General features: G+C 33.7%; 1 protein-coding gene across 1 annotated transcript; it reads right to left on the minus strand.

Annotated features, from left to right (window-relative positions):
- Nucleotides 1–5,748: 5,748 nt before the first annotated feature.
- On the minus strand, nucleotides 5,749–19,511 carry LOC132563782 (transforming growth factor-beta-induced protein ig-h3-like). The gene is made up of 12 exons (XM_060228534.1): nucleotides 19,370–19,511; nucleotides 18,894–19,112; nucleotides 17,121–17,303; nucleotides 16,615–16,713; nucleotides 15,684–15,806; nucleotides 15,358–15,440; nucleotides 9,728–9,896; nucleotides 9,257–9,475; nucleotides 7,516–7,698; nucleotides 7,028–7,126; nucleotides 6,126–6,248; nucleotides 5,749–5,882 (listed from the first exon to the last, which is right to left on the minus strand). Exons 1-12 carry the CDS (start codon nucleotides 19,509–19,511, stop codon nucleotides 5,749–5,751), a joined length of 1,776 nt encoding a protein of 591 aa, XP_060084517.1.
- Nucleotides 19,512–20,803: the final 1,292 nt, after the last annotated feature.

Consider the following 20,803-nt stretch of genomic DNA (forward strand, 5'->3'; position numbering starts at 1 on the left):
TTACTTCGTCTAAAACAACATCTTGCAACTGATGAAATAGCAGTTTCAATTGCCGGTCTTTGTTGCTTTTTTGAGATTTTATAATAAAATAAAACATAGATGGATAAGAAAATTAGACAATTAGCACTGATAAAAAATGCGCTGATATTCTAAAAAACACAATGATATCAACATTTGCATATGAAAATAATGTAAGTATTTCAATTTGATCTGACCAATGGTGTGTTCGTATAATAAATGAACTTTGCACTATATTTCTAAGGATTTCTATCAAAATTATACAATGTTTACCGTACACAATACAAAGCTAACATACAATCAACATAACATGGTCATCCTTTAACCACAGCATTCTACACATCATAGTTATTTAAAGTCAATTTGTTCAAGGTACAAATTTTATACGATATAGTGACACTATTGAATACTGCCACTCCTCAGTTAACATTATACACTGTGATAATATTATACTTTATATGAAAATAATTAAATCCGACAGATCAGCTTAGTGCTTATATCACAGTAAAACATATATCAAAATTTGGGATCATCAGTTTATACAAACCAATTTTAGGACATTGAACATGGTAAGATAAAGAATCTAAAATAAAATTCAATCAAAAGCAATTCTGGAAAAATAAAACTTACATCCAAGATAAACATGCAAACGATGAGACTATGAAGAAATCTGCAATCTATGTAAGTCAAAAAAATGAAATAAAAACTGATATTTTAGATGTCTCTCTGTCACAAAAAAGTATTTATGAGCTGTATGTAGAAGTACAGACTATGACATCCATTCGTATAGACAATGAATGGGGAAAATGTTAATTAAATAAATAGACGGAATGATTGTCCAGCAATGGTGTATTTTTGGTTTTTTCTTTTTTTATGGATATATTTCATATGCAGGGCATTGCTTTTACCTCTGAAATGAGAAACAGGTTAACCTGTGATTATTTGCCATCGATTATCTTATAATAAATAAATACCTTCAAGCATATTTCATCAATTAAGTTACGATAAATAGGTTAGAATATTGTATGACATTCTACCTATTGCAAAACATCGAAGTATAAATGCCTTGTGCTTTTATTTTTTCTCCTTCCTATTCAGCAATGTTTCTTGTTGTTATAGTGTTCATCTATATCATCCAGTCCGTATGTATGTAGGACAAACAATTCAACGGTGCCAAGGAAAGTCAGTAACACACATCAGCACAAGAATTCAACAAGATTGCATATCTGACCACCACCATACGACGAGAACCCATGACAATGGTCAACAATCCATGCTGACCGGCACGTGAGTAAGTAGCATGTGACTAACGTGAACAAAGTTTTCGAACAGAACACAACATATATCATGCCTGCCATATTAAAGTTTCACTAATATACCAATAATTGCCCAAGAAGTTGGAAACCATGCTTGAATAATGATTACATATTTATTATGTTCAGTGTTTTAGTGATTTCAGATGGTCAGTGTTGTTGTTGCTTCCCGTATCAATTATATAAACAAAAGTCATCTCAGTACGTTACGACAACCGGAATATTTTAAATGAAAAATGTTTGAAAGTTTAACGGTTGATATTATGATCTTATTTCTGTGTATGATATGGGGTTATACATATTAGATGTTAATTAATGTTTCGGCTGGTTCCGATGTTGCATAGCTTGTTCTCATTTGGGAAAGTGACATTGCTGATTGACAAAATATATACTATGCGATTGTCGTCTATGAAATACCAGAACACTTTATTTTTCTTGTACTTTTTTCCGGAATATTCGTGTAAGCAGTTTTATTAGTTATTTTTTTATATTGGAAGTGACATTGCTGATTGACAAAATATATACTATGCGATTGTCGTCTATGAAATACCAGAACACTTTATTTTTCTTGTACTTTTTCCGGAATATTCGTGTAAACAGTTTTATTGGTTATTTTTTTATATTGGATCATAAATATTGGAATTTAAATGAAGATCCCATTAACATTCCGATATTTTCTAGGTTCTTTGCAATATATAGTTAAATGCAGAACCCTTGTCTCCAGCCTTTTACTTTTATATTTACATATTTTGATAATACCATTTCGTTCATCTACTGATAAGGTTCATGTTCACAACTACCTTGAGTATGATTCTATGTGGGACATGTCTCGCACAAAACGTGCAGTCCACAAACCACCAGCAAAACAAAAACGAACAAAACATTTAGGTTACGGCATACGTTTTGTTGTAAATTATCAGTCATTCATATCAAACTCCTAAACAGATTTAAGCTAAATCGCAACCACCTTACATTTGAAAGTACATGGAACTTGTATCCGTTTGAGAACGTGAGCATCACGTCCTTTTTGATAATCCAACACCTATCATACTGACTAATATGGTAAACGTATTTCCTTCTTTTTTCATATTTTAACATCTTAAGCTCGATTTCATTTGATTCCAAACTCAATGTCGAATTTCCATAATTTTCTCCAGTTACCACTTATGCGCAGGTGAGGCGGCGGTGTAATGACGTTTGATACACCATTCAGCATGTTCTGTATCTTTGTGTCGAATTTTGATAATTCACTATATATATTAGATACAATCCTTTTTAATACGTTGGATTTCGTTTTTAGTCATGGGACCCAATGAGAACCGAAAGATTTTATGACGGTAGTGTTTGTAACTATTTGTTCTATTCTCAGAGATACATATAAATATTTACAAGTTAATATTTTCTTCATATTACTGCCTAGCGACTATCTTCAGGCGATTGTTTTAATGAGTTGGAAACGACATTATGACAATAGTAACAGTAGGGGAGATAATTACGTTACTACCTATATGGTCAATAAATAGACCATTTAGAAACGGTTTAAATAATTTTACAAACATATCTTCCTTGCAAAGTCTTCTTGTAATACCGGTATCTGCCGTCTTGTTAAAAAGGGATAAGTTGTCTAAGTGTGTACACAGTAGAATGTTACGCGTTTCCAGTAAACATATTTGTTGTTTATGTATTAGAACTCTCTCACTCATCGCATTTCCTGTTCTCTACAAGTTGGGCATATAATGACATGAATCATATTCATGCTTTAGCAATTCAAGTCACTTTTAGAGTTCACTGTTTTCCCATTCTTAAATGCCAGGCAACTTCCTTCATCATATATAATGACATGAAAACGTGAGCGAACTAACCAGTTGGTTATCTTTTTAATGACTGACCGATGCACAATATATATATATATGCTTTCCTTTTTTTAGTCTTGACAAAAAATTATCATTCGAAATGAAAACAAATTTAAGATACATTTTAATCACATTAAACGTAAACATTACATTTTAACAGATTTTGAAGTCAAAATGGGGATGGTAAGATCAAACTGAGGCGGCCATTTTCTTGACGTAATGCCATTGTCAATGTTATGATATCACAATTGATTTCTGACTTGTGGAGCCAATGGAAAATATTCCAGGGTATGTTACACTGCTGACATAAACGTTTAATGTTTCAACGTGTGAATTATCTGGATAATAGGTCGATTCTGGGATAAATATCTACAATAGCAACAGGTAGAATAAACAGTGATTATTATATAATACAGTTCAATGTGTCTAGTCTACGTGATGATCAACAGCTTTCGTTAAATTCAAATATTTTGACAGGTACAGAGATACAGAAGGCAATTTCACAGGAAGCGGAACGAATACACCCAAAAAGTATCACTTTTTCGAAGAAAAATAAACCTAACTGTAGCCAGTAACTAAACAAATGAACTACAGAGAAAAGCCAGTTTCGTTGAAATGGGGAACGATAATAATATTGTTATGAAAGAAGCTGACAGGAAAGTAATGAACGCAGTTTTATAAAAGCAAACAACTTGTCACCAAAATATTGATGATTTTAAAGTTCCACGGGAAGATTTAATCAACCAACGACAAAAAGTTAGGAACGAAGAGATGTAAACTCTTGCATGACCATAATTACTTATCGCCGCTTATAATGTTTGTACTGCCTTCCAAAAATACAAAATCGGGAAATTTCTAAAGATTACATACTCATACCGACCGGGGAAGGCCCTAGTTTTCAAAAAACAAATAAGTATTTTATAAGATATATTGTACTCTTTACTGAAGCTTAAAACTACGTGCGAGATTATTTGGACTTTTTGAGCTATCATCCAGAAAGAGTTGAAAACCATGTCATACTTGTAACTGCAGTTGTAATTAATTTACAGTTGTGATATCTCACAGGGTCACATGACGGGGTTCTGTGAAAGATTTCTGCACGATGTGCGCACGATAGGAAAACTTCGCGAAATGAGCTATTGCTTATCTGGACGAATGTTGTGCACTGACGTACGATTCTGTAGTGGTTAATACGTCTGTGATAGATATTGAATGAAATCTAGACGAGCGAGCTTTTCGTTTGATATTCAATCTTTAATATCAGTCAATCCTTTTAACCTCACCGCAAAAAATACGCGATTGTGTCGTATTGTTGTATTGTGCGTGGTGGCGACGATGTGGTGCTTTGTGTTTTAACACAACTGTATATACCAACATCACATGTGAAATGAAAGTAAATACCTAAGAATGTTGAATTGAAATAACCCATCCACTTTGATACATCAAAGGTTAAAAAAGAAGCTGCAGAATCAGTGCCGAGAAAACACACATTTTCATTCAACAGCGAACATTATGAACAAATCAAAGGAAATGCAACGGAACAAACCTTGGAACGTGTAAGTTAAGAAATTGAAATCGTTTTCTAGACGGCTGTATCATGATTTGGAGTATGGACCAGGTAAAGTTAAATGTTTGTTTTTGCAATTATTTTAACGAACTGGACACAAATATTAAAGTTACAATGGCAATGGGCACTAATGATTAACCAATCGTCTCGATGTCTTGTCGGAATAATATTGAGATAACCGGGTATAGTTTCTAAGCCTACCGAGCCTACGATACTCAAGTACGATGTTGAAATCATCACACTCATCATGCAGCTTGGTGGAAAGATGTCTATGTTATGTTAGAAGAGCGCATTGATAAAATGTCTTATCTTTAGAATTGGAATTATTGTGTGAGTGTTCGTTGGGTTCGGTCGTTAGTATGTCCAGTGGTATTGTTGGGATCAGGCGGTTTGCGAACTTGGATTCTATCAAAAGTAGCAGTTGATCATCCTTCCTCTACGTCTACATCAATTATCAACGTGATTCCTAACGCCTCCTTGTAAATCTTCTGTTTGTTCTTATTTTAACATAAAGTAACAATGTGTCTGACATAAGTGATGGAATTCCCAACACTCGCTGACGCCTGGACATTTTAATGGCCAAGCTCTGGTACCGATCTGTTTTCTTATAGCCATAGTTACAAGTCCTGTTCGCTATACGATAATGGCCATAGCTTATCCGCACCATGCTCTTTAGCACTATTGTGTCATAGCACTAGTCTATATCCCATACGATTCAATGGAGGTAAGTGCTATGGTGACAGGCCCACCTTTTGTGCATAAAGTTATTGATAACTACTGTCACTGTTTTTTACACTGGTTTCTTATTTGTTGTGTAACTTATGTGTAGCAGTTATGAATACACTTTATCTTATCCATATTGTTATTTTCATGAAAGTTAGAAAAAGAATAAGAAACTTCTTAATTTTTATTTAGAAAAATAACAATATTTACAATGCAAACAATGAGCAACAATGATGATGAGGTATGGCTGTATACATAATGATATATATGTTTCCTACTTCTTCCCAAATATTGCAGTTCCGAGGAACCTCAGAGGAACAAGCACGTGATCTATTATATGCACAACTCCATTTGTGGCTCCAATATCAGCTTTTGTTACTGTAGCGGTGTTCACATGGACTGACGAGCCTGTAAAAATGATTTATCAATATTTTATTTTCAATAAATGTAGACTTTGTGGTAACAATGATAATTGAATAAACAAATATAAAGTTTATACACTTTTCTATATGGAGTTAGCAGTTGATTTTACGCTGAGATAACAAAGACAAAATGACATGTCATAAATAATTCGTCTAGAGTCTTAAAGAAGATGCGTCTAAGGAGCTATTCTCAGAAGACAAACAATGTTATTTGCATCCAACAGAGGACTTGCCCTACCTGAAGTTCCGATTCTAATGACGTCGTGATGAGTATCCAGTGTCCTGAGATGTTCCCTGTTGTAGAGACCGGCGGAATACTCGGTGTGTGGTACCACGTGATATTCCAGTATTTCTGAAAGTGCATCATGTATCATTATTGGTTAGTGGGTAATAAATAGTACCTTCCACTAATGACATAATCATCCGTACTTTGGCAATTAATGCTTAAGACAGGTACCATATCATAATCCCTTTTAATGATCGTAATCTAGATAACAATCGTACAGAGTAAAACATTAGTATCAGGAACAGACAACCTATACCCAATTAACAGGTAACTCTAACTTTTGTTCCTCTGTTTACATCAAAATGATAAAAAGCCCAGTTCATATTTTATAGTTTACAAAAGACACAAACAAAATTAAACAAGTTACTAAGCTCCTGTGTCAGCGCTGATATACATACCGCTGACCTCTTCTAATATTCGGATTCAATGCATAATAAATAGTTTTGATATTTTGATTTATTATTCGAAATGTGCATAGCACGCTCAAACAAATTGGCCCTTTTAATACGTATTTAGAATTAGATATCATAGAGCCAAATAATGCAGTTAATGCAGTTAACTGTCTCGTCCTCCCACGACTCGTTTCTGATGATATGAGCTTAAAATTTGAAAATCAAGATTGATAAAAAAAAAATGTAGAGATTGATAATTCCTTAGAAAATATATAGATTCGGGAGACAATATTGTTTATATTTTTAATAGACGAGATATTTGTATTATATGTCTGTCTGTATGTATGTATGTATGTATGTATAGCAGACTTTAGGTCAATAAAAGAAAGAATTCACCAAAAATACCCACTAAGATTCCACCCTTTTTTAATTTTGCCTATAGATATATCCTACCTTTAAGGAGCTGTGGGTTTGAGGCAAGGTTGTTCAATACTCTTGATCCAAGTCGTTGGAATGCGTCATTTGTTGGAGCGAAGACAGTGAGAGCGTCCCCTTTTTGTTAAAATGTTACAAATTAAAAACCTAGCAAAGAGTATTTCAATGTTTCAAAAATTGATAATGTTTTGATACAATGAAAAACAAAATGTATATATAACATATTATAATGTTAAAAGCAACGAGAAAAGGAAATCAATTTAATAAATAACACTCGCATGATTGATTTAACTTTTACATTTATTATTGTACTTTATTACATATACATATATATGCCTGTAATACTTTCACCATCAATTGTATTCCTATCTTGTTTATAAAGCCTGAGATAATATTCTCTTTATTTAAATCGTTTAAGTCCTCTTTTTATTCGCGATACATAATCGTCCCTCTAACTACAGCTCTGTCTATTATACATATTATCATGTCTACTGAAGTAAACTTACCTTGTAGAGCAGATACCAGATTAGCTTGTTTTACTTTCGATAACAAAACAGATAAATCCGGGGTACTGGAAGCGATATCGACGATGCTGCCCTCTGGTGGGAGCATTACTGTATCGATAACATGGATATATCCGTTGTCAGCCTGGATATCGAAGTTCGTTATAGTAGATCCTTCAACAGTTACTTTCTGTTGAGAAAAAGATGATGATGGAATATTTTACTAAGACGTTGCCATGAATTGATATACATATTACATGAAATAAAAACACTGTCTATATTTACAGAGTATCTGTAATGGAATTCAAGTTGTCTGAGCACATCTTTGAAGAAATAATCAAGAATTGCTAGGACAACATCAAACGTGAAGCAAGTATGTACATATCACGACGGATAACGTCTTTTTCTAAAATAAGTCTGGTTCACAATCTCGGAATGAAACAACAATTCAAACAGTTTATATCTAGATGTTACATATTTTGGTGTTTTAACCTATAATTTATCTTCTGGTCGTGTACATCTGATACATGGCATGTGTATTCTCCAACAGCCTCTAAATCTAAAGACAGTGTGTCTGTATTCTGTTGCGGTCTGGCTGAAAGATGTTATGAAAAATAATTACATACATTTCTCTCTTCGCTGGGAAACGATTTGTAGTAATGATTTTTGTAATCATCAGTTTTTTACGAAAACAATATTAAGAGAAAGCAATCATGTTTAATATATATGTGTACCAAAGTATTTCAGCTGAGCTTTGAACTCTTGGGTCGTAGCCGGTCGCCTCCATCTCAACTGTGTCTTCATTTTGCGAAGACTTAACCTTGTCATTGATGCATGTTCAATTAAATAATTCGTATGAGCTGAAAACATCTTTGATCAATAAAAATGTATTGTCTCTCGACGCCTCGTCTTATTACTGTGAGGCAGGAAGCAGACGATGTTTGAACGTAATTATTTTATTTTTTTAATTTCAAAGAAATTAATTATTTATTGAACAAAGAGTAGTAAACAATCGATATATTAGATTAGAAAGTTTATCATTTGATCATGATCGTTTAGAAGCTTTGCTTTGCTCCTTCAAACGTTTAAACATCATAGACAACCGAACCAACACGGACACAGAGTAGCCGACACATGAATTATTGGAATTAGATAGAACGTATATTTCGATAAGTAAACTTTGTAAAATTGCTCAGTGTGGTCACATTGTCTAATTTAGTCACGATGTATTTTAATCCGTTGCTAATTCGTCGCTACGGTCATTAACATTAAAATTAGTAAAATTATTTAGATGCTTCTTTAATTACTCCTCTCTTTAATTATTACCGATATAAGTTTAACTAAATATACTTTCTCAATCTTCCCTGTTTCCTAATATCCTCATACACACTGCTTACATTTTAAGAAGCAATTTATATATATATATGTTCAGGTTTATATGATTCAATAAAAGGGCAGTCCAAAGAATCCAGCAAAACGTCTTTTGGATTACGCTTTATATTGTAGCAATAGCAATACTTACAAGAAGTGGTATATGGAAGAAATTTTATAGACATGCATTTAACAGGGAAAATCAGTTACTCATAACATTTAACATATTTCTCAGTTTTAGTAGATAGTCTTCACATATGCTGGCTATCTTTTAAAATAGAAAGTTAGTACCAGTAGTTGTTAAAAGTTAAATCTGACCACAAGGCAAATAATAATTGCTGTAGTAAGTACCCGTTATGATAACATTAGTTACTTACATTATTATGGCTGTAAATGTTCAAACGAACTTTGCTACCAGCCAGTGTATCAAGTTGAGCCTCGTTAGATGCATCCTTCTTTTGAATAGATGCCGGCACCACGTGATACTTCAAAACGTTTGCGAGTGCGTTTACGTCACTGTTTAGTGAGGCTAGAAGGTCGGCAGGCAACTTAGCAAAGGCGGCATTGGAAGGAGCGAAAATGGTAAAGGTTCCTGTAATTGTCAAGACATGTTAAAATATCCTGTGATTATATGTCATAGCAAAACATATCATACAGCTTTCTAGAAGCTCTTTCTCCTGTATCGTGAAACATAGTGGCACTTTATAATCAGTTTGTTTATGCATGAAAAGTTCATATTGAAAGAAACGAAGAAATTAAGACAATATCATCTTTTTTAACTTTCGTTTTGTCATTTTACATGTACATAAACACTGTAAAATCATTCCATTGTGTGACTACTGACCTTGTCCCAAGGCATCGGCTAAACCAGCTTTCTGTACCAAACTGACCAGTGTAGACTCGCTGGGCGACGACTGTAAAACCTGTACAAGGTTACGGCCCAGCACTGCATGTAGAGCGAGGGTGAGACAGAATACTACACGGAGCATTTTGAAAGGAAGTTGTATCGTCTTCTCAATGTGTTAGAGATCACAGTGACGTTTGGCGATTTACAGCTCATATTTATACCATTTTAAATTTGTTTCATAAAGAGTTATGTAATTCCCGAGTGCGGTTCCCCGTGTAGTATAAACGTGACTGTTATCAGGTAAGGGGACAGCCTTCACGTGTAGGTGGACGCTGGTCAATTCCTCAAGAGGACAGTTAATGCTATCATTAATCTATATATGACCTCACAAATAGAATTGCTTTATAAAGCTTTGGTAGGCAATGGTGAGGTTTTATATTACAGCCTTGCGTTTGGTGCTTTTGTCATTAATGTATCAATGTGTTTGTGTATTTGTCCCGAACTTAATGTTGAATATTCCAGGAGTGCTTTCTGTGCATTTTTGTTTGGTATTTTTTCGCTGAACGTTTGATGTATTTGTTTATGTGTTTTGATACTTTGCTATATTTATACTTATGTATTGATATTTTGCACTGATGAAGTTGTATGTATAGATGAATGCCTATCCTCGGTATATTTTAGCCTGAGAGAACGAATCAGTTTAAAACGATATCTATTTACTTTTTCTTTGTTTTAGACCAAAATTTGTCATGTTCCAATTAAAACCGTATCTAATCCCAATTTAATGGTACAATTTTACTTTATCATAATGCTGATATTTTAGATGTCTCTCTGTCACAAAAAAGTATTTATGAGCTGTATGTAGAAGTACAGACTATGACATCCATTCGTATAGACAATGAATGGTAAGAATTTTAGTTCAATAAATAGACGGAATGATTGTCCAGCAATGGTGTATTTTTGTTTGTTTTTTTTTCTTTTTTATGGATATATTTCATATGCAGGGTATTGCTTTTACCTCTGAAATGAGAAACAGGTTAACCTGTGATTATTTGACATCGATTATCTTATAATAAATAAATACCTTCAAGAATATTTCATCAATTAAGTTACGATAAATAAGTTAGAATATTGTATGACATTCTACCTATTGCAAAACATCGAAGTATAAATGCCTTGTGCTTTTATTTTTTCTCCTTCCTATTCAGCAATGTTTCTTGTTGTTATAGTGTTCATCTATATCATCCAGTCCGTATGTATGTAGGACAAACAATTCAACGGTCTCAAGGAAAGTTAGTAACACATATCAACACAAGAATTCAACAAGATTGCATATCTGACCACCACCATATGACGAGAACCCATGACAATGGTCAACAATCCATGCTGACCGACACGTGAGTAAGTAGCATGTGACTAACGTGAATAAAGTTTTCAAACAGAACACAAAATAACGTTTTACGTGATTCCTCATCATATTACCTGCTAGCTCAAACATTCCAACTAAACAGCTCCACACAAAATATATCATGCCATATTTTATTTTTACTTATATACCAATAATTGTCCCAAAAGTTAGAAACCATGCTTGAATAATGATTACATATTTATTATGTTCTGTGATTTAGTGATTTAAGAAGGTCAGTGTTGTTGTTGTGGCTTCCCGTATCAATTATATCAACAAAAGTCATCACAGAACGTTACGACAACCGGAATATTTTTAATGAAAAATGTTTGGAAGTTTATCGGTTGATATTATGATCTTATTTCTGTGTATGATATGGGGTCATACATATTAGATGTAAGTTAATGTTTCGGCTGGTTCCGATGTTGCATAGCTTGTTCTCATGTGGGAAAGTGACAAAAATATACTATGCTATTGTCGTCGATGAAATACCAGAACACCTTATTTTATTTTTCTCGTACTCTTTCCGGAATATTCGTGTAAACAGTTATGTTGCCTATTAATTTATATTGTTTCATTAAATTTGTGTATGAATGAAGATCCCATTAACATTCTGATATTTTCTATGTTGTTGACAATATGTTAAAATGAAGAACACTTGTCTCCAGCCTTTTATTTTTGTATTGACATGTTTTGATAATACATTTCGTTCATCTATTGATACGGTTCATGTTTACAAACTAAATCAAATGGGATTCTATGATGGACAAGCCTTACACAAGACGTTCAGTCCACTCCACTAACATGGGAAAAACAATCAAATGAAAGAAAAAAAACACATTTTGACTATGGCAAACGTTTTGTTGTAAATCGTAAGCATCATTAATATCAAACTACTTAACAGAGTTAAGCTAAATCGCAGCCACCTTCCATTTGAAATTACATGAACTATATACCCCGTCTGAAAATGTGAGCATCACGTCCTTTTTGATAATTCAATACCTATCATACTGACTAATAGGGTATGCTATTTCCTTCTTTTTCATATTTTAACATGTTAAGCTCGATTTCATTTTATTCCAAACTCAATGTCGAATTTCCATAATTTTCTCAAATTATTGAAAATCATTAAAAAGATAACATCAACACGGGAAGTTCTTTAACGTTTGCATGCCTAGCGATCATCCGCAGGCGATTATTTTACAGAGTCATTATGACAATAGTAACAGTAGGGGAGATGATATTGCTCCTACCTATAAGCCATCACGTCACTAAAAAGACCATTTAGTAACGGTTTAAATAACTTTCAAAACATGTCATCTTTGCAAAGTCTTTTTGTAATACCCAGATATATCATCCTGTAAAAAGGAGAAAGGTATGCACACAGTAGAATTTTACGCGTTTCCAGTGAACTTCACTCCATTCATTGCATTTCCTGTTCTCTACAAGTTGTACATATAATGATATGAATCAGATTCCTACTTTTGCAATCCAAGTCACTATTAGATTTCACTGTTTTCCCGTTCTTAAATGCCAAGCAACCCCCTTCATGTATATAGGCCTGAAAACGTTAGCGAACTAAGCCAAGATGGGGATGGTAAGATTAAACCCAGGGAGCTATTTTCTTGACGTAATGTCATTGTACTCTATCACAATCACAATTGATTTCTGAGTTGTGCAGCCAATGCGAATTATTCCAGGGTATGTAACACTGGTGACATGTAAGTTAAATGTTTCAACGTGTGAATTATCTGGATCATAGGTAGATTCTTGGATAAATATCTACAATAGCAACAGAAAGGAATTGATGGCATTGTCAGAGGAAACGGGACGACTACACTCAAAGATCATCACTTTTTCGAAGAAAAATAATAATACTAGAAATTAAGCGTTTATTAAAGAGATTGAAATGCACACCAACTCCAAAAACTAATCCACAAGAACTTAAAGTTGAAGTGAAGGAATATACATGTACTCGAAGATTAAGGCTAGCTGAAAACTTCCACAACAGCAGCAGTTATCTCAAAGAGCTCGAAAGAGGATTTAGTAAGAAATAGATCGATGTCTAACCCAAGGAAAGGTAAGAACAAAACATTCGATTCTGTCTTTGAAAAAATCACCAAAGCTGAAAATGGCTTTATAAACCGAACTGTACCAAGTGACTTAACAAAGTTAATGACAGAGGAAAGTCAGCTTCGGTGAAATTTAGAACAATTATAATATTGTTATCAAAGAAACTGACGAGGAAGTAATGAACGCAGTTTCATAAAAACAAACAACTTGTCACCAAAATATTAATGAATTAACAGTTCTACGATAAGATTAAATGAACCAACGACAAAAAGTAATGAAAGAAAAAATGTAAACTCTTACATAGTCATAATTACTTATCGCAGTTTACTAACAATGAACAGGATTTATTTCATAATGGTGAAGGAGACAATTTTTACTGCCTTCCTAAAGACATAATCAAGACATTTCTAAAGATAGCACACTCCGACCGACCAAGGAAGGCCCTAGTTTTCTGGTATTTCATAAGGTATACTGTTCTCTGTACTGAAGCTTAAAACTACGTGCGAGATTATTTCAACTTTTTGAGCCATCATCCAGAAAGAGTTGAATATCATGTCATACTTGTAACTACAGTTATAATGAATTTACAGTTGTGAAATTGCACAGGATTGCATGGAGTTCTGTGCACGTTTTCTTCACGATAGAAAAACTTTGCCATTGCTCATCTGGGCGCATATTGTGCGGTTTTATCGAACTGACGTACGATTCTATCGTGGTTGATACGTTTGGAATATCTATTGAGTTCAAACTAGACTAACTTTTCGTTAATCTTCAATCCTTAATATTAGTTAACCATTTTAAGCAAACCGCACAAAATATGCGCAGTTGTGGGCTAGATACCGTATTGTGCGTGGTGGCGACGACGTGGTGCTTTGTGTTTTACCACAACTGTATATACCAACATCACATGTGAAATGAAAGTGAATACCTAAGAATGTTGAATTGAAATAACCCATCCACTTTGATACATCAAAGGTTAAAAAAGAAGCTGCAGAATCAGTGCCGAGAAAACACACATTTTCATTCAACAGCGAACATTATGAACAAATCAAAGGAAATGCAACGGAACAAACCTTGGAACGTGTAAGTTAAGAAATTGAAATCGTTTTCTAGACGGCTGTATCATGATTTGGAGTATGGACCAGGTAAAGTTAAATGTTTTTTTGCAATTATTTTAACGAACTGGACACAAATATTAAAGTTACAATGGCAATGGGCACTAATGATTAACCAATCGTCTCGATGTCTTGTCGGAATAATATTGAGATAACCGGGTATAGTTTCTAAGCCTACCGAGCCTACGATACTCAAGTATGATGTTGAAATCATCACACTCATCATGCAGCTTGGTGGAAATATGTCTATGTTATGTTAGAAGAGCGCATTGATAAAATGTCTTATCTTTAGAATTGGAATTATTGTGTGAGTGTTCGTAGGGTTCGTTCGTTAGTATGTCCAGTGGTATTGTTGGGATCAGGCGGTTTACATTTTGCGAACTTGGATTCTATCAAAAGTAGCAGTTGATCATCCTTCCTCTACGTCTACATCAATTATCAACGTGATTCCTAACGCCTCCTTGTAAATCTTCTGTTTGTTCTTATTTTAACATAAAGTAACAATGTGTCTGACATAAGTGATGGAATTCCCAACACTCGCTGACGCCTGGACATTTTAATGGCCAAGCTCTGGTACCGATCTGTTTTCTTATAGCCATAGTTACAAGTCCTGTTCGCTATACGATAATGGCCATAGCTTATCCGCACCATGCTCTTTAGCACTATTGTGTCATAGCACTAGTCTATATCCCATACGATTCAATGGAGGTAAGTGCTATGGTGACAGGCCCACCTTTTGTGCATAAAGTTATTGATAACTACTGTCACTTTATTTTACACTGGTTTCTTATTTGTTGTGTAACTTATGTGTAGCAGTTATGAATACACTTTATCTTATCCATATTGTTATTTTCATGAAAGTTAGAAAAAGAATAAGAAACTTCTTAATTTTTATTTAGAAAAATAACAATATTTACAATGCAAACAATGAGCAACAATGATGATGAGGTATGGCTGTATACATAATGATATATATATGTTTCCTACTTCTTCCCAAATATTGCAGTTCCGAGGAACCTCAGAGGAACAAGCACGTGATCTATTATATGCACAACTCCATTTGTGGCTCCAATATCAGCTTTTGTTACTGTAGCGGTGTTCACATGGACTGACGAGCCTGTAAAAATGATTTATCAATATTTTATTTTCAATAAATGTAGACTTTGTGGTAACAATGATAATTGAATAAACAAATATAAAGTTTATACACTTTTCTATATGGAGTTAGCAGTTGATTTTACGCTGAGATAACAAAGACAAAATGACATGTCATAAATAATTCGTCTAGAGTCTTAAAGAAGATGCGTCTAAGGAGCTATTCTCAGAAGACAAACAATGTTACTTGCATCCAACAGAGGACTTGCCCTACCTGAAGTTCCGATTCTAATGACGTCGTGATGAGTATCCAGTGTCCTGAGATGTTCCCTGTTGTAGAGACCGGCGGAATACTCGGTGTGTGGTACCACGTGATATTCCAGGATTTCTGAAAGTGCATCATGTATCATTATTGGTTAGTGGAAAATAAATAGTACCTTCCACTAATGACATAATCATCCGTACTTTGGCAATTAATGCTTAAGACAGGTACCATATCATAATCCCTTTAATGATCGTAATCTAGATAACAATCGTACAGAGTAAAACATTAGTATCAGGAACAGACAACCTATACCCAATTAACAGGTAACTCTAACTTTTGTTCCTCTGTTTACATCAAAATGATAAAAAGCCCAGTTCATATTTTATAGTTTACAAAAGACACAAACATAATTAAACAAGTTACTGAGCTCCTGTGTCAGCGCTGATATACATACCGCTGACCTCTTCTAATATTCGGATTCAATGCATAATAAATAGTTTTGATATTTTGATTTATTATTCGAAATGTGCATAGCACGCTCAAACAAATTGGCCCTTTTAATACGTATTTAGAATTAGATATCATAGAGCCAAATAATGCAGTTAATGCAGTTAACTGTCTCGTCCTCCCACGGCTCGTTTCTGATGATATGAGCTTAAAATTTGAAAATCAAGATTGATAAAAAAATGTAATGAGATTGATAATTCCTTAGAAAATATATAGATTCGGGAGACAATATTGTTTGTATTTTAATAGACGAGATATTCGTATTATATGTCTGTCTGTTTGTATGTATGTTTGTAGGTATGTATGTATATATGTATGTATGTATGTATGTGTAGCAGACTTTAGGTCAATAAAAGAAAGAATTCACCAAAAATACCCACTAAGATTCCACCCTTTTTTAATTTTGCCTATAGATATATCCTACCTTTAAGGAGCTGTGGGTTTGAGGCAAGGTTGTTCAATACTCTTGATCCAAGTCGTTGGAATGCGTCATTTGTTGGAGCGAAGACAGTGAGAGCGTCCCCTTTTTGTTAAAATGTTACAAATTAAAAACCTAGCAAAGAGTATTTCAATGTTTCAAAAATTGATAATGTTTTGATACAATGAAAAACAAAATGTATATATAACATATTATAATGTTAAAAGCAACGAGAAAAGGAAATCAATTTAATAAATAAAAAGAGTTGTCAAAATCCGAAATACTCGCATGATTTAACTTTTACATTTATTATTGTACTTTATTACATATACATATGTATGCCTGTAATATTTTCACTATCAATTGTATTTCTATCTTGTTTATGAAGTCTGAGATAATATTCTCTTGATTTAAATAGTTTAATGTTCTTTTTTATTCGCGATACATAATCATCCCTCTAACTACAGCTCTGTCTATCATACATATTATCATGTCTACTGAAGTAAACTTACCTTGTAGAGCAGATACCAGATTAGCTGATTTGACTTTCGATAACAAAACAGATAATTCCGGGGCACCGGAAACGATATCGACGATACTGCCTTCTGGTGGGAGCATTACTGTATCGATAACATGGATATATCCGTTGTCAGCCTCGATATCGAAGTCCGTTATCCTAGATCCTTCAACAGTTACTTCCTGTTGATAGAAAGATGATGATGGGATGTTTACTAAGGCGTTTGCCAGGAAGTGATATACAAAGTACATGAGAAAAAAACACTGTCTATTCCAAGTCATAACTATATTTACAGAGTATCTGTAACGGAAATCAAGCAGTCTGAGCACATCTTTGAAGAAATAATCAAGAATTGCTAGGACAACATTAAACGCTAAGCAAGTATGTACATATCACGACGGATAACGTCTTTTTCTAAAAAAGTCTGGTTCACAATCTCGGAATGAAAAAACAATTCAAGCATTTTATATCTCGATGTTACATATTTTGGTGTTTAACTTATAATTTATCTTCTAGTCGTGTACATCTGATACATGGCATGTGTATTCTCCAACAGCCTCTAAATCTAAAGACAATGTGTCTGTATTCTTTAGCTGTCTGACTGAAAGATGTTATGAAAAATAATTACATATATTTCTCTCTTCGCTGGAAAACGATTTGTAGTAATGATTTTTGTAATCATCAGTTTTTTACGAAAACAATATTAAGAGAAAGCAATCATGTTTAATATATATGTGTACCAAAGTATTTCAGCTGAACTTTGAACTCTTGGGTCGTAGCCGGTCGCCTCCATCTCAACTGTGTCTTCATTTTGCGAAGACTTAACCTTGTCATTGATGCATGTTCAATTAAATAATTCGTATAGCTGAAAACATCTTTGATCAATATGTATTGTCTCTCGACGCCTCGTCTTATTACTGTGAGGCAGGAAGCAGACGATGTTTGAACGTAATTATTTTTTATTTTTTCAATTTCAAAGAAATTAATTGTTTATTGAACAAAGAGTAGTAAACAATCGATATATTAGATTAGAAAGTTTATCTTTTGATCATGATCGTTTAGAAGCTTTGCTTTTCCTTCATATATAACATCAACACACGAACCAACATTTGACACAGAGTAGCCGACACATGAATTATTGGAATTAGATAGAACGTATATATTTCGATAAGTAAACTTTGTAAAATTGCTCAGTGTGGTCACATTGTCTAATTTAGTCACGATGTATATTTAATCCGTTGCATAATTCGTCGACGGTCATTAACATTAAAATTAGTAATATTATTTAGATGCTTCTTTAATTACTCCTCTCTTTAATTATTACCGATATAAGTTTAACTAAATATACTTTCTCAATCTTCCCTGTTTCCTAATATCCTCATACACACTGCTTACATTTTAAGAAGCAATTATATATATATATGTTAGGTTTATATGATTCAATAAAAGGGCAGTCCAAAGAATCCAGCAAAACGTCTTTTGGATTACGCTTTATATTGTAGCAATAGCAATACTTACAAGAAGTGGTATATGGAAGAAATTTTATAGACATGCATTTAACAGGGAAAATCAGTTACTCATAACATTTAACATATTTCTCAGTTTTAGTAGATAGCCTTGACATATGCTGGCTTATCTTTTCAAATAGAAAGTTAGTACCAGTAGTTGTTAAAAGTTAAATCTGACCAAAAAATAAATAATAATTGCTGACACATATATATATATGTATACTATTATAGCAAGTACCTGTTATGATAGCATTAGTTACTTACATTATTATGGCTGTAAATGTTCAAACGAACTTTGGTACCAGCCAGTGTATCAAGTTGAGCCTCATTGGATGCATCCTTCTTTTGAATAGATCCTTGCACCACGTGATACTTCAAAACGTTTGCGAGTGCGTTTACGTCACTGTTTAGTGAGGCTAGAAGGTCGGCAGGCAACTTAGCAAAGGCGGCATTGGAAGGAGCGAAAATGGTAAAGGTTCCTGTAATTCGCAAGATATGTTAAAATATCTTGTGTTTATATGTCATAGCAAAACATATCATACATAGATTCATAGAATTTCTTTTTCCTGTATTCTGAAACATAGTGGCACTTTATAATCAGTTTGTTTATGCAAAAAAGTTCATATTCAAAGAAAAAGAAATTAAGACAATATCATCTTTTTGAAACGTTTTCATATAAAGTCATTTTACATGTACATCAACATTGAAAAAAACATTACATTGTATGACCACTGACCTTGTCCTAAGGCACCGGCTAAACCAGCTTTCTGTACCAAACTGACCAGGGTAGACTCGCTGGCCGACGACTGTAAAACCTGTACAAGGTTACGGCCCAGCACCGCATGTAGAGCGAGGGTGAGACAGAATACACGGAGCATTTTGAAAGGAAGTTGTATCGTCTTCTCGATGTGTTAGAGATCACAGTGACGTTTTGAAATTTTCAGCCCATATTTATACCATTTCAATTTCAAAATTTGTTACATAAAGAGTGATATAATACCCGAGTGTGGTTCCCCGTGTAGTGTAAACGTGACTGTTATCAGGTAAAAGGACAGCTCTCACGTGTAGGTGGACGCTGGTCAATTGCTCAAGAAGTTCTTTTAATAGTATACAAAGTGTTATTAGGTCATCTGAATAAAAAGTATACATATTATTTAAGCTGATTTCCATTTATACAGCTGCTAGTGTCATTCATCGATATGTGACCTAACAAATAGAATTGTTTAATAAAGCCATAGAAGGCATTGGTGAGGCTTTATGTAACATCCTTGTATGTGGTGTTTTTTCATTATGTATCAAAGTGTTTGTATTTGTCCCTGGTGTGGAATATTCCGACACATTAACTTTATGGCATGCTTTGCCAAGTTTGGGAGTGCTTCCTGTGTATTTGTTTGGTATAATTTGTTATTGTGCGTTGACATTTTGATACATTTGTTCATGTGTTTTCATATTTTGGTATATTATTCCTTATGTATTGATATAGGTGAGTGCCTATCATCAGTATCCTTCAGACTTGGAAAACGAATCAGTTTAAAGCGATATTTATTAATTTGTTCATCTTTTAGACACATTTCTTTTATGTTTCAATTAAAATGCATCTAATCCAAATTTATAATTTTTTAAATGTCTCTCTGTTACATAAAAGTATTTATGAGATATATGTAGACGTATAGACTATGAAATTTATTCATATAGACAATGAATGGGAATAATGCTAGTAACTTAATAGCCGGAATGATTGTCAAGTGATTGTGTTTCAGTTTTAATGTTTTCATGAAATATAGGTTCACCTGTGATTAAATCGATTATCTTCTCAAATACCTTCAAGAATATTTCATGTTAACCTGTGATTAATTAGCATATTGTAAGAATATTGTATGACATTTATAGCAAAACATCCAAGTACCAACGCCTAGTGATTTACTTGTTCTTCTTTCTATTCAGCAATGTTTATTATTGTTGTCAACGTGTTGTTCTATATTGTCCAGTCCGTATGTATGTAGTAAAAGCAATTCAAGGCCATCAAGGGAAGAAAGTAACACACATCAACACAGGAACTCAACAAGATAGCATATCTGATCAGCACCTAATAAGGAGAACCCATGGCAGTGGTCAACAATCCATGCTTACCGACACGTGAGTAAGTAGCATTTGTCTTACGTGAACAAGG

Source organism: Ylistrum balloti, unplaced genomic scaffold (genome assembly GCF_031769215.1).
Source record: "Ylistrum balloti isolate Yb309-2 unplaced genomic scaffold, AGI_CSIRO_Ybal_v1 Utg371860, whole genome shotgun sequence".
In the NCBI taxonomy this organism is placed as follows: domain Eukaryota; kingdom Metazoa; phylum Mollusca; class Bivalvia; order Pectinida; family Pectinidae; genus Ylistrum; species Ylistrum balloti.

What these genes read in the sequence shown, in the direction of transcription:
- LOC132563782 (XM_060228534.1), bottom strand. Translation starts at nt 19,511, where the DNA reads ATGCTCCGTGTATTCTGTCTCACCCTCGCTCTACATGCGGTGCTGGGC. An exon ending in AGCCGATGCCTTGGGACAAG is followed by an intron (nt 9,476 to 9,727) that starts GTCAGTAGTCAC and finishes TGACAATTACAG; the next exon opens with GAACCTTTACCATTTTCGCT. An exon ending in CGGAACTTCAGGTAGGGCAA is followed by an intron (nt 5,883 to 6,125) that starts GTCCTCTGTTGG and finishes TCATTTTTACAG; the next exon opens with GCTCGTCAGTCCATGTGAAC.